Here is a 13,215-nt window from a genome sequence, read left to right as displayed (position 1 = left end):
TTCTCATTTTGTCTGATTGTAACAAAAACTTACACTTAAAACACATTTCTGCCTAGCTGTTTGTCAAAATTAATAAGTGTAGAACTAGACTATATCAAACATCGTACATTGCGTACAAGGTTCATACTTTTCAAAAATAGGGATGGTCCACATATCGTAGAATTTACTTCTTTCAAAAATTGCAATATTGAAACATTTCTTACTCGAACCAATCTCTGTTTGTTTTTCTTTGGGTCTGATTGAACTGTATTGTAAGTCTATTTGTACATACAGGTTGAAGATTTGTTTACATAGTATTAACAAACCGATCTTCGTGACTTTTACTTGCATTCGTTGGAGGCGTTTACTCTAACACGCAATCTTTTATATAACGTATTGAACAGTGACCTTTCAATGGGCAAGTGAATATTAAAGGAATGTTGGCAATTAGAGCAAGGGAAATCAAAGTTAGAAAAGTATTGAGCAAGATGTCCCAAGGCAAGAGGGAAGTGTACAATGATAACTTATTATTTATACTTTATAATTAAATGTATAATTTAAATACACTCTTATCGATGTTAAATAAGAAGTGATATAAATGTTATCAATCGACAGTGTACATGTATGATTCTTAGCAAACATAAATTTCATTTTTACAATTTTAATGATTGTTTTTAAAAAGGTATCAATATAATGCAGGAACTCTTACATAAATACATAGTACAAACTCATTTTCCATGGTCGATACCGACAGTTAGAACCGCCTTTTAAGTTGTTTGTAAATTTTGTAAATTGTGCGCAAAATCTCCGTTACCGCGCCCGTTACAGTAGAAGCGAAATATTTTATATATATATACAAACGTCTCAGAATGTGACGACTCTATTTGCTACACTGCTCCATCGGATCAAATTGATACAGGGAAGATACATAAACATATAGGAAGGTCTGAAAAATTCTCAACGATGTTAAACTGTCAAATTTGCGATGCAAATTTTTTGTCGTTCCCTCCGCGGGACTCGAACTCGTACCGCTGTGACATCTATGGCAACACCGCCTGCACTAAGTCCAGCGCCCTAGACCACTCGACCAGCTAGGCTATATAAAAATATAGCTTTCGCTGGCCGGGTCATTCCTCCTCGTAGGATTAATCTAGGGCTGTAACTTATAAACATCTAAATATGTTTAACATCACCAGAAGATGGTAAAATTTAAATTGAATATTTCGGATAACAGATATCCTTCCTCAGCATAAAACTCATAAAACTATATGAGCATAAAACTCACAAAACTTAACGAGCATAAAACTCACAAAGTTCAAGATCAAAACAGATTCAAAAGCTGAATCGCGTACGCTGTGGGTGATTGTACCTTTATCAAAGGCTCACATAAGCAACTGATACTATTAAAGAATTAAAAATAAATTATAAAAGAATTAAAGATAAATGAATATTAAATGTTATATAATTTACTTTTGATTTCTAGAATTTTATTGTGGCGAAAAGTACGAAACAATGGCAAAAGTGGTGAAAATAACTTTTTTGCAAAACTGATTCTTCATGATGAAATGTTTTAAAGGCGATCCCATTTTACTAGAGAAGTACATCTGTCCAGTTTCACACTCTACAGGAGAGGTAGATTGTTGTAAATAGTCGTAGACAAGTAATTTTATTATTCGTTTTCATTGTATACTGGTATTCAAACTGGCTTAACTGGCCGAAAGTTAGACTGTTCCTTTGTTTTGTTTGTATTTGAGAGATGGCCCAAATTCTATTTTGTTAGCTTTGTTTATAAGCTGAAGTGAATAATACCATGTACTTGGTATGAATCTGTAAACTGTGAACACTCTTCATGTACTTCATATAATTTTATGGAGACAAGTCACTTTCCCAAAGACTATACCCCTAATCTCCGAATATGATTTAACAAAAAATTAGTGTCATAGACTTAGTAATCCATCATATATACATTTTAAACCAACAACATAATATCTATTAATTTTTTTTTTTACAAAATCATACACCTCAATGTATCGAATACAGTGAGTTTTATTTAGGACTATGACACACAGGCTAGGACTCCTACCTTTCTCCCCTTCTTCTATTCTAAGATAACCATAAGTCGATAAAATAAGTGATATCCATACAAAAACAAATAATTGCACAACTTTCATATTCACTTTCAAATTCGTATTTGAAAATAATATAAATGTCTCGTGTCCACAGTATAACTCAAATGTATTGTGATAATTTCATTCTCTACGTCGATCTATAAACACGTGTGTTTGAAAAATAATAAAAATTATTGATATTCTCCTTCATTTAAAAATTGGTTCTTGAATTGTGATGTCCTCAGTTTAATTATTTGAACAGACCAGTCGCTACGGTTGACGAGTTATGAAAGCCGGCCTAGAGCATTCTACTTATGATTTGATATTATTAGGCACAATAGCGTGATAAAAGCATACTATAAATGTATTTGAGTGTTCATTGAGTGTTGTAGGGTATTTAAATATTAAAGGAAATTTAATCAAGACATTTATATCGTTACGTGTTGGGATTAGTCAGTGAATAAATTGTTTACAAAATAAAGACACGTTTTTTGTTAAAATAAATTTCTATATCTGACGTCATTTTAATAGAAGTATCGAGATTTCACATCATTATAATATTTTGTAAAACATCATGATTTGAATCACTTCAAGTCTTATGAAATGAATTTTCTACGTTTTTGATTAAGGAGGAGCGATTCTTATAAATACATGCGGTTCAACGAATAAAAAGTCCTTTCAAATATTTATATTTTCTTACATTTTTGTTGGCGCTAGTTTTATTGTATAAACTCCTTTTTTCCGACGCAGTCGGTATGGTTTCGCTTTTTACCCTTTAAACTTTAAGACGCTCATCTTTGGAAACGCAAGTCATCTGATCGCAATTCTTATTTCCGATTGGCCAAATACTGATAAGTTAGTGGCGTTCAAAAAATTGTTTCGAAAATTGAAATTTCGTGCCATGTGTTATGTGTGAAATTAGAAAAAATTTAAGTAGAAAGAACACGTTTTACTGCATCGGCTATCTTTTTTTTCAACAATAATACTCGTTTTCTCTACAGGAAACAAAACTTTATTTTATAAGCTTTTTATAACTGTAATTTCACGACATATCATACTGCTGTAATTGTCATCGTCGTCATACACAAATAGAAGGTGTCGAATACAACAGTGCTATAAGTTCAATGTGCCAGTAGTTTTTAGATCACACCCATACTGTGAAGCAGTGGATTTCCTGTGCAAAGGGATAAAGAATAACCCCGCTCCCCACCCTGTAACCATATAGTCTAAATGTTAAAAGAGTCGTCTGCACACTCCACATTGAAATCGAATTCTACAATATGGCATACATATTATCAAGCGGCTGAAATAAGAAGTCGCAGAGAAAACTGTAACAATTGTTTAGACGGACGGACGGACGCCTTGGTCACATATATCTGTCCCAAGGCGGGGGTTTAAATATAATATACAATTGCAACAAAACATTTCTTAAGGAATATTAGTTGACCAACAGATGACGTCTGCTAAAGAAATTTACAAGTGTCCAGAGTAGAAATGAGATTTACGAACTTTTTGGCGGCAGTGATATTAAGTCGCACTCCATCTAAGAATCATGCAAAATGTGACACATGGTTGGAAAGCCTACATATTTTTATTTTTGATATTTTATTAAAAATGCTTAAGTAAACAGAAAATATTATGTGGCTTTTCATAGAAACCGTGTTCTTAGGAGATAACAATTACATAGAATTCACTGTAGAATTCCGAATTAAGAGAAATAACTCTGTAAATGACACTAAAATTCAACAGAAACTGTTGGGTTTTCCATGAAGATTACATTGTATCTTCTAAGAGAAGATAGATTGGAATGAATAGATATACATTTCATCAGATAGGCCTATAAAGCAATTTAATAACAAAAATGAAAATATGTAGCCTTTTGGGATGTATCACATATTACACAACTTGCATGATTCTTACTAAGACTGTTACTTCAGAAAATAACATTTGTGAGAGTGCTAGTAGTCAGACATTATCTTATTTAAGGAGGTAGACCTAGAGTAAGGGAAGTAACTCTTGGAATCATTGATATGTTTGTATCATATTAAATTCCGAATACCTTTCAAGTTTTCTATTGAAACAGAATGAAATTAGTCAAAGCTACTTTAACGCTTACACGAAATTTATATGAAATGCTGAATGCAAACGTTCCAATGATTTGTGAGAGTTGTGTCACTTACCCTAGGTCTACCGCCTTAAAGACCATACATGTTGTTTCATGTAATATAACAATGACACGATAAGGTTTCACTCTGCTGTTGTTTCTAATGTTTTATAAGAGATATACTATGTGGATAAGGACTGGAATAGTGAAAAAAAAACGTATTTAGTTTATACTCTTGTGCATTTGTTGCGCTCCACAATATCTGGTTTTTTAAACTGAGCACATTTTTATGTAAACCAAATAAAAAGAAAAATAATACGACACAGGCTTTATTTTGAACAACAGTCCATGTTAATTTATTCCACTTGCTCTTGTCTCATCACTATTCCTCTAGTAGTGTTTCTTCGCTGGAAAGAAATATTCACATACTAAATAATGGCTAGCCATACAAATGTGTATTTGAGAAATATACAGGTGTCTGCGATACAATCGTATGATAATTCTGTCCTGTTCATACTGTAAAGTTAAAAGATGTTGTCTTTATTTCTTTGTATGCGTTATTTTGATTATTTCATGTTGTTTGTTAAGTTTGTCTAAATCCCCAGTCTTCCGTTTGAATCCAGTGGTCTTTTTCACAAAAAATCGTAAGAGTAAAATTAGTCGTAAGTTACGACGTCATACTAAATAAAAGTATTATGACTTCATAACTTACGACTAATTTTACTCTTACGAATTTTTGTGAAAAGGGCCACTGATTCCCTTGATTTTCCTTTTACATTTTGTTAAGTCATTATGAAAATGTTACTAACTGATCTGTTTTTTAAACAATACTTATATTGTTAAATTTAATGTCGTAAAATATGACCATCTACAGTTGATGTCAATCATTTATGTAAAAGCATATAAGTATGAGATTTAATTTACGAAAGTTTCAAGATAAAATTATTACACATTTATTACTACAATGAATAATTCCATAAAACGTCAGGAGATAGATAAGATATGATTTTTCCTTAATATAATTTAGAATTTAAGACAACTTACAAGTACATTTACTACCACCGTATCCAAGGTAACAAGCACATTTGTAAGTGAACTTCAGGTTTACACATTTGCCGTGAATTCCACATGGGTTGTTTTTGCATGGATTATATCCGTACTGTTTCCCTGAAAATGTTGAAAAAAATATGTTAGAGATATGAGCATAAAGTCATATGTTATGGAACTACAGAAAAAGCCATTTCCTTATATTTCGTAATGTTGACATTAAGGAGATAGACCTAGGGTAAGGGACACAACTCTTACAAATCAGTGGAACGTTTGTATACAGCAATTTACATTAATATCATGTGAGCACAAAAGTAACATGGACTGATTTAATGTTGCTTCAACCGAAAGATTGATAGGCTTAGGTGAAATCGAATATGATACAAACATATCACTGATTTCAAGAGTTATGTCCCTTACTCCTAGTCTACTTCTTTAAAGCATATACAGTAGAATCTGTCTTAACAGAACCCCGTCTGAATTAAAGTTTTTAGTTGTTAAATTATTTGTTATATTCACAAAAGTTTAAAATGCATGTAAACTAATACACATAAGTTTCAAATTATATATTTGATGTATACAGGTTTTTATTTTTTCAGGCTCCAGTTTCCGCAAGATTTTCTCTACTCGTATTGACAATAAAAGCGATCTTCATAATTAAAAGTTTGTTGCGGGAAACCGTACACACAAACATGCTATATTTTTATTTCGTTCTATAAAATATGCTATACATGTGTTTAGTTTAATTTGTTTTACTTACTGTATGGAGTTGGTTTTACATATGGTGTCTCTGTAAAAATATTATATTACTTCAAAAATCATTACTTGAGACTGTGTTTGGTCTTCCTCTTAAACAAATTGTCTGGGAATAATACGCTCAAAAATTTCCTTACGGTAACTCTTAATAAAAATCAGGCTTTATTTTTACTTTCTTTCCGTGAAATATGTAATATATTAAATACTTTGGTGTACTTACTGTAGGGCGTTGGCTTAACATATGGTGTTCCCGATAAAGTTTTATTTTTTATATTCCACTAAAAGAGTAATCAAGGGAACCAAAATTCAACCGGAAATCAAAAGTATGTACTACAAAGACAACGACCAGATATGGAAAACAGATATACACAACAAAGAACATAAAATATCTAAAATAATACATACGAAGCTACAAAAGTAAATGAGCCACTCTGACTTAAATGTTCATTGCTTGAGAAAATAAATCGTGTAGTGTATTTTAAACCCATTCTCGGGGAATTACATATATAACGCTATGAAAAGTTCTGAAGCAAAAATTCGAAACTCCAAAAAAAAAAAAAAAAACGAACATACTTTCTTAGAGACCATTGATGCCGGATCAGGCTTTCTATTCAAGCACTTTTTATGTTCAGTATTCCTTATATAAAATTCTGTTTGTGTGTAGAATTTCCTGAGTATTTGGTTCTCGTGCTGCTGATAAGAGTTTTTAAAAATATAACAGCATGAATATGATACAAACATATCACTGATTTCAAGAGTTATGTCCCTTACCCCTTAATAAAAATATAACAGCATGCCAAATTGCAGTTTTTTTGTATCTTTGTATATGCGGAAAAAAACATTCTCACAATCAGGCTGTATTTCCTATCTATAAATTATACAATTTTTATTATGATTCATATACTTACTGTATGGAGTTGGTTTTACATATCCTGAAATGAAATTACATTGGACGTTTTACTTTAAATGTTCATTACTTGAGAACATAAATCTAAACTGTGCTTGGTCATTTTCTAAAAGTTTTTATGGAATAATGAATTTAAGAAGTTCTTTACGATATTTCATAATCATAATAAGCTATAATTTTACTTTCTTTCCGTGGAATGTAATATGTTGTATACTTTGGTGTACTTACTGTAGGGCGTTGGTTTTACGTATGGTTTAGCATATGCTTTAGCCTTTGCTTTGGCATGTGCTTTGGCATATACTTTCCCATATGGTTTGACAGATGGTTTGGCTGAAATGTTTAAAACATTGTATGTTTCACAAAAGTTTAGTTGGTTCTCTTAGAGAGCGCCTGTCTGGTGTTACTGATATTTAATTTTATTTGATCCTTATCATCGTCAATTCAGGATTGATATGTAATTTTGCCAATTCAACAAATCTTAATCGACCGACAAGGAAATGAATACATCGATGTAGCACATTATTGTTAGAGTAAATAAAGTAGAAAAAGCATAAGAAAACTTGATGGATGAAAATCGGATGACAATTTTCCATTTCATAAGTGAGAATGATTCCAGGGGAAAATATGATAATTGAATCTGGCTTTTCCCAATAGAATGTTAGAAAAATGAGGTTTTGACAGAGTTATCTGCCCTTGAAATGTTAATTTTCAGTGCCTTTCAATGAAATTATAATTCAATGCACCAACATGATATCGAACATATTGTTTTTTTCCTTGATTCATATGATGCAAACAATCATATTACACTTTCAATATGGTGGCCATGTATCACCCACTGCCTGATTGTTACAAAAACTAACACTTAAAACGTACATTATATAAGCAGAAGCTTTGAAAGACATAATTTAAAATGAAACAAACAGTTGATTTGATTATGGAAAATGAATGTTGAATATATCTACTTACTGCTACAAAGTTTTCCACTGTATCCATATTTACAAATACATTTGTAAGTGTATCCACTTGCTACGCATTTACCATTATAACCACATGGGTTCTTCAGACATGGGTTGACGTATGGTTTCGCTATAAGGGAAAAGTATCAAGAGATAAGTGTTCGTTTATATCTAACTTTGAATTACGATTGAATCCTTTTTCTTTTTCTACAAAAAATAGAAGAAAAAAAAAAGAGTTAAGATAATAAGTGTAGCAAACAATACGGCTACATTGAATACTAATCAGTAGAAACCGAAATTCTTTAAATCTAATACAATCACTAGGAGTCGCAAACTAGACCAAAGCAAGAAATATTGATAATTATTAAGAAATTTAATTAAATAATCACTTACTGTTACACAGTTTTCCGGTGTATCCATATTTGCAGATACATTTGTAAGTGTATCCACTTGCTACACATTTGCCGTTATACCCACATGGGTTCTTCAGACAGGGGTTGACATATGGTTTCTCTGCAATAAAATTAATCATGTTAGATAGGTTTCATGCAAATCATTCAAAACTGAAATCAACGTAAATACCAGCATTAGATGAGGTTACGTTCATGAACCCCATATGGTACATTTATAACACGGTTTATGGGAAAAAATTAAGAAGTACTGAAATAGATTCATTTTAAGCAAAAAGATGTCAAACAATCTGTACAAAATAAAATTGTTTCGAAATTGATCGTAATTTAAAATATTCTTGTATTAGTAGGTATCGCATTTTCATAGTCAGTCTACCTACTGTCACAAAGTTTTCCTGTGTATCCATATTTGCAGATACATTTGTAAGTGTATCCACTTGCTATACATTTGCCATTATATCCACATGGGTTTTTCAGACAAGGGTTGATGTATGGTTTCTCTAAAAAATGTTATAATACATGTGTAACAAAACTAGAGATTTAAGTGTAACAAACTTACTTTGGAAATGTTTAGGAATACAGACAATAGTATTACTTTATCTTAGTCAGAAACGATAAAAGAAAAAAATACAAATATTTAAAAATGCCTGTTTGCAAGAAAAATGTTCAAAAATCGAGATAAAAAATGGAAGACAGAAATGCTCTTTCAACGAAAATTTATCTTAAGGACTACCCCAATATTACAATTATGAAACATGCATCAATTTTTGCGAAATGATTTCACATTTTGACCATTCAAAGTATGTATACTAACTGTCACAAAGTTTTCCGGTGTATCCATATTTACAGATACATTTGTAAGTGTATCCACTTGCTATACATTTGCCGTTATATCCACATGGGTTCTTCAGACAGGGATTGACGTATGGTTTCTCTGTAAATGCGATAACGTTAAGTAACGTTTTTACAAATCATACAAATTAAATTAAACTCAACTACCAATTAAAGAAGAATTTTACTACACGTTTACTATATAGTGCATTTCTAACAAAGTTTATTGGAAACGGTTTTTAGCAGTAATGATACACAATAATTGTCAAAGAAGAATGAAAATTCAAAAAATATTTTCGTACTCTGTCTACTTACTGTCACAAAGTTTTCCAGTGTATCCATATTTACAGATACATTTGTAAGTGTATCCACTTGCTATACATTTGCCGTTATATCCACATGGGTTCTTCAGACAAGGGTTGACGTATGGTTTCTCTAAAAAATGTTATAATACAAAATGTGTAATAAGACTAGAAATTTAAGTGTAACAGACCTATTTTGAGAATTTTTAGAAAGACATACATTAATATTACTTTATCTAAGTCATAAAAGAAAAAAAAAGATATTTAAAAATGCCTGTATGAAAGAAGAATTTTTCAAATCGACATAAGAAATGGCAGGATGAAATGTTCTTTCAAGGAAAATGTATCGTTAGAACTATCACGATATTGCAATTATAAACATGTATCATGATTTCCATCAGTTTTTGCAAAATGACTTCACTTTTTGACAATTCAAAGTATGTTTACTTACTGTCACAAAGTTTTCCGGTATATCCATATTTACAGATACATTTGTAAGTGTATCCACTTGCTATACATTTGCCGTTATATCCACATGGGTTCTTCAGACAGGGATTGACGTATGGTTTCTCTGTAATAAAATTATACATGTTAGATAAGTTTCATACAAATCATTCAAAACTGAAATCAATGTAAATACCAACATCAGATGAGGTTACGTTCACGAACCCCATATGGGGCGGTTTATCGGAAATAAATTTAAGAAGTATAGAAATAGAATCATCTTCAAACAAGAAATAAAAATCAAAGTCTAAGATTTTAAAAAAAAGAAGTTCCATCTTTGTCAGTAAACAGATGCTTTTAAAATGATGTAAAACTATATGTTTTCACTATTCTTTTGTAATAATTTAAGACATGAACAATTGTATGATAAATTTACAATAATTGTTTTTTATAAAACCTCTTTTAAGAGGCGATAATTGGCGGGAAAATGTTAATAGAAATAGAAAATGGTATTTTTTTTTAATATTTCAGAAACAAAGTTCGATGACCCCATTATCTATTTGAAATATAAAAAATAACTTAAGTGGTCTTTATATAAGTGTAAAAGAATTTATATCTACCAGTTTTTTAATGGTTTATGAAGCAGTAAGATTCCCCACAGACTCCATAAAACAAATGTCTTCATTAAAGCTCAATTATCTCGAAATTAAATTCGGTGACTTATACTTTTTATAGACGGATTGGAATGAATGATTATACATTTCATCATATAGACCTATAAAGCAACTTTATAACAAAAATTATAAGGTGCAGCCTTTTTGGGGAGTATAACATTTTACAGAATTTGCCTGATTCTTACAAAAACTACTACTTAAATTTTACTCACTGTCACAAATCTTTCCACTGTATCCATATTTACAGACACATTTGTAGGTGTATCCACTTGCTATACAGTTACCGTAATATCCGCATGGTCTATTCAGACAGGGGTTGACATATGCTTTAGCCTTTGCTTTTGCGTGTGATTTTGCATATGAATCAACATACGGCGTCTCTGAAAAACTCATTTTGTATTAACTTACGGTGGTAGACCTAGGGTAAGGGACACAGCTCTTACAAATGACTTGAACGTTTGTATACAACATTTTGCATAAATCTAATGTAAGCATCAAAGTAACTTTGAATGATTTCATTCTGTTTCAAAGGAAAGCTTGAAAAGATTTGGTGAAATTTAATTTGATACAAACGTATCACTGATTTCAACAAGAGTTATGTCCCTTACATTAGGACTACCTCCTTAAATGTGTGAACTACAAATTTAAGCAATTTCAAGAGTAAGGAGAAAACGATAACTAGCATATACATCCCCCTCAAAAAACAAACAAAACAAAACAAAAAATAAAAAACAAAAAAAACAAAACAAAACCAAAACAAAACAAAACAAAAAACAAACAAAATACAAAAACAAAAAACAAAACAAAAAAACAAAAAACAGACAAAAAACAAATATTAACTGGTCCTTGGTCCTACTTTCTGTAGTGTTATCATATTTAATCCTTCTTAATCGTTGTGGATAAAGAAGATACAATATATTCCTATAGTTACACGAACGACATGGGAATTCAGAGTTTCAATTTCTACAGGTTCGTCTTCAGGCGTGAATGTTTTCAACATTTAGAATTTTTCGATCGAGAAATTCCGGTCAGTATCTGATAAATTGTTAGTTTATATGCAAAAAAACTTTAAAATATATGCTTGGTTAAAGAAATGAATGTGGTTGAGATGTTAATTACTTACCGTCACATTTAAGAACATAACTTCAAAAACAAATTTGAATGAAAATGAGAGAAGTGAAACCTAAACGGAATTCTGTTGGACTGAAGGTGAATGTTTTGTTCAGTTTTGCTCAGGTTTCAATTGCATTTAAATTGATGCAAAGGGTCTCTGGATTATACATTCTTCGTTTCACGCAGATTTCATCGTATTAGTACTCTTTTGCTACATATATATGCTATATATATATATATATATATATATATATATAAATTGAGTTCATGGAATTAAAATATTTTATCATTGCTTTTGCAGTATAATTATAAATATCATAATGTTACATACACATTACAGTGTTAAATTAAAATAATTAAACTTACTTTGCACATAAGGACCGTAGGGCAAGGCACTTGTTGCAACTCCAAGAGCAAGAACAATAAGTGAAATCAACATGGTGAAATATGCTGTTAACACAACATTCTGCTAAAGAAGGATTCAGCTCCATTTTATACCTCTCCGCCGCCTTAATCTTTGTACAGATATAAGTCGTTAACAAATCAGGCATAAACGCAAGATATTCAATGAGTGTGTCAAGATTAGTCGACAATTTTTAAGTTCAATACAATTTTTCTAGAAATAGGAACAATCTGTCACGTAAACAAAAAAAAAAATAATACTATGTTATAAGAAGGTCATCTACTTGACAATATAAAAGAAATTGCATAATTGTAGCATGTTATTGTTTTTATTTAACGTGCGTTTAAAAAAGATGCTTAGGATATGGTTTTCTGTTTCATTTCTTTCAGTTGGACTTAATCTTATACATGTAAAATGCTAAATTTTGCATTACAAAACAATATGTTACATAAATTAACACGCAAGCATGCTCTGCTTTACATGTAATTTGTAAGAGCAAATATTTTAATATATTTCAAGTAAACATGTAGTGCTAAAATCTGGAAATCAATCCACGAAAAAACAATAAATAAACAGTACATAACCTGACAAACTTTGAGAGAACATAACTGAGAACACCAAAAAGATATCATACGGAGGACGGACTATTCATAGCAAAAAAAGTTACCACAGATAAAAAAAAACAATAATATACTCAAAGCTACAAAGCTGTGCATGCCATGATTAAAGTTATCGAAAATATTCAAACTTATTTATATACATGTATATATGTGTTTTGATTTATTAACTGGGATAACTACGACATCGATAGGATAATACAAACAGTTTTCCAACATATAATTATGGTTCTTTAAAGCTAGTGTTTCTTATAAAAAGCACTACTTAAACATATAGTTCCAAATGCACTTAGATTGATTAAATGCAAAAAAGGTGGAATTCAAAGCATGCTTGCAAGTTCATATCAAAACCAAAGCAAATAATTTGCAAAAAAGATAAAAAAATATACAAAACCTTACTAGAGTAAGTTCTTTGCAACAGCAAAGGCGTGGGACATCGTTGCCCACGAAAATTTTGTAAAGTATATATTAATCCGTGAAAGCGCATGACTAATTGCTATCCAAAAATGCAAGGGGATTTCGTTGCCCACGAAAATTTTTATATAGTGACTTTAGCAGATATTA

At 30.9% G+C, this 13,215-nt stretch overlaps 2 protein-coding genes across 9 annotated transcripts in view; both read right to left on the bottom strand.

Moving 5' to 3' along the window:
* Nucleotides 1-2,431, bottom strand: part of LOC148600200 (uncharacterized) — a 30,772-nt gene extending 28,341 nt beyond the window's left edge. For 2 of the 3 annotated variants that reach the window (XM_088559779.1, XM_088559780.1), the window contains exon 1: nt 2,063-2,431. In XM_088559779.1, the coding sequence (XP_088415905.1) occupies nt 2,063-2,150 (88 nt within the window). In that variant the 5' untranslated portion in view covers nt 2,151-2,431. The remainder of the gene's footprint in view (nt 1-2,062) is intronic. The other variant, XM_088559778.1, reaches the window with a different exon arrangement.
* A 2,073-nt stretch (nt 2,432-4,504) lies between these two features.
* LOC148600199 (uncharacterized) lies at nt 4,505-12,119 on the bottom strand. 6 transcript variants are annotated; one of them, XM_088559782.1, is made up of 13 exons: nt 11,998-12,119; nt 10,731-10,898; nt 9,852-9,971; nt 9,414-9,533; nt 9,082-9,201; nt 8,648-8,767; nt 8,251-8,370; nt 7,868-7,987; nt 7,130-7,231; nt 6,902-6,926; nt 5,999-6,021; nt 5,236-5,358; nt 4,505-4,598 (listed from the first exon to the last, which is right to left on the bottom strand). In XM_088559782.1, the coding sequence occupies exons 1-13, from the start codon at nt 12,068-12,070 to the stop codon at nt 4,582-4,584; spliced, it is 1,251 nt and encodes a 416-aa protein (XP_088415908.1). In that variant the 5' UTR covers nt 12,071-12,119; the 3' UTR covers nt 4,505-4,581. The 6 variants fall into 6 exon arrangements, with proteins under 6 accessions (XP_088415908.1, XP_088415907.1, XP_088415909.1 ...); XM_088559781.1 differs by having other exon boundaries at nt 5,999-6,028; nt 6,903-6,926; XM_088559783.1 differs by lacking the exon at nt 5,999-6,021 and having other exon boundaries at nt 6,903-6,926.
* Between the last annotated feature and the right edge of the window lie 1,096 nt (nt 12,120-13,215).

Source organism: Perna viridis, chromosome 13 (genome assembly GCF_037379345.1).
Source record: "Perna viridis isolate PV_CMFRI_1.1 ecotype Kerala chromosome 13, ASM3737934v1, whole genome shotgun sequence".
In the NCBI taxonomy this organism is placed as follows: domain Eukaryota; kingdom Metazoa; phylum Mollusca; class Bivalvia; order Mytilida; family Mytilidae; genus Perna; species Perna viridis.
Note: the sequence above shows the minus strand (reverse complement) of the source record. Positions and strands in the feature narration are given on the sequence as shown.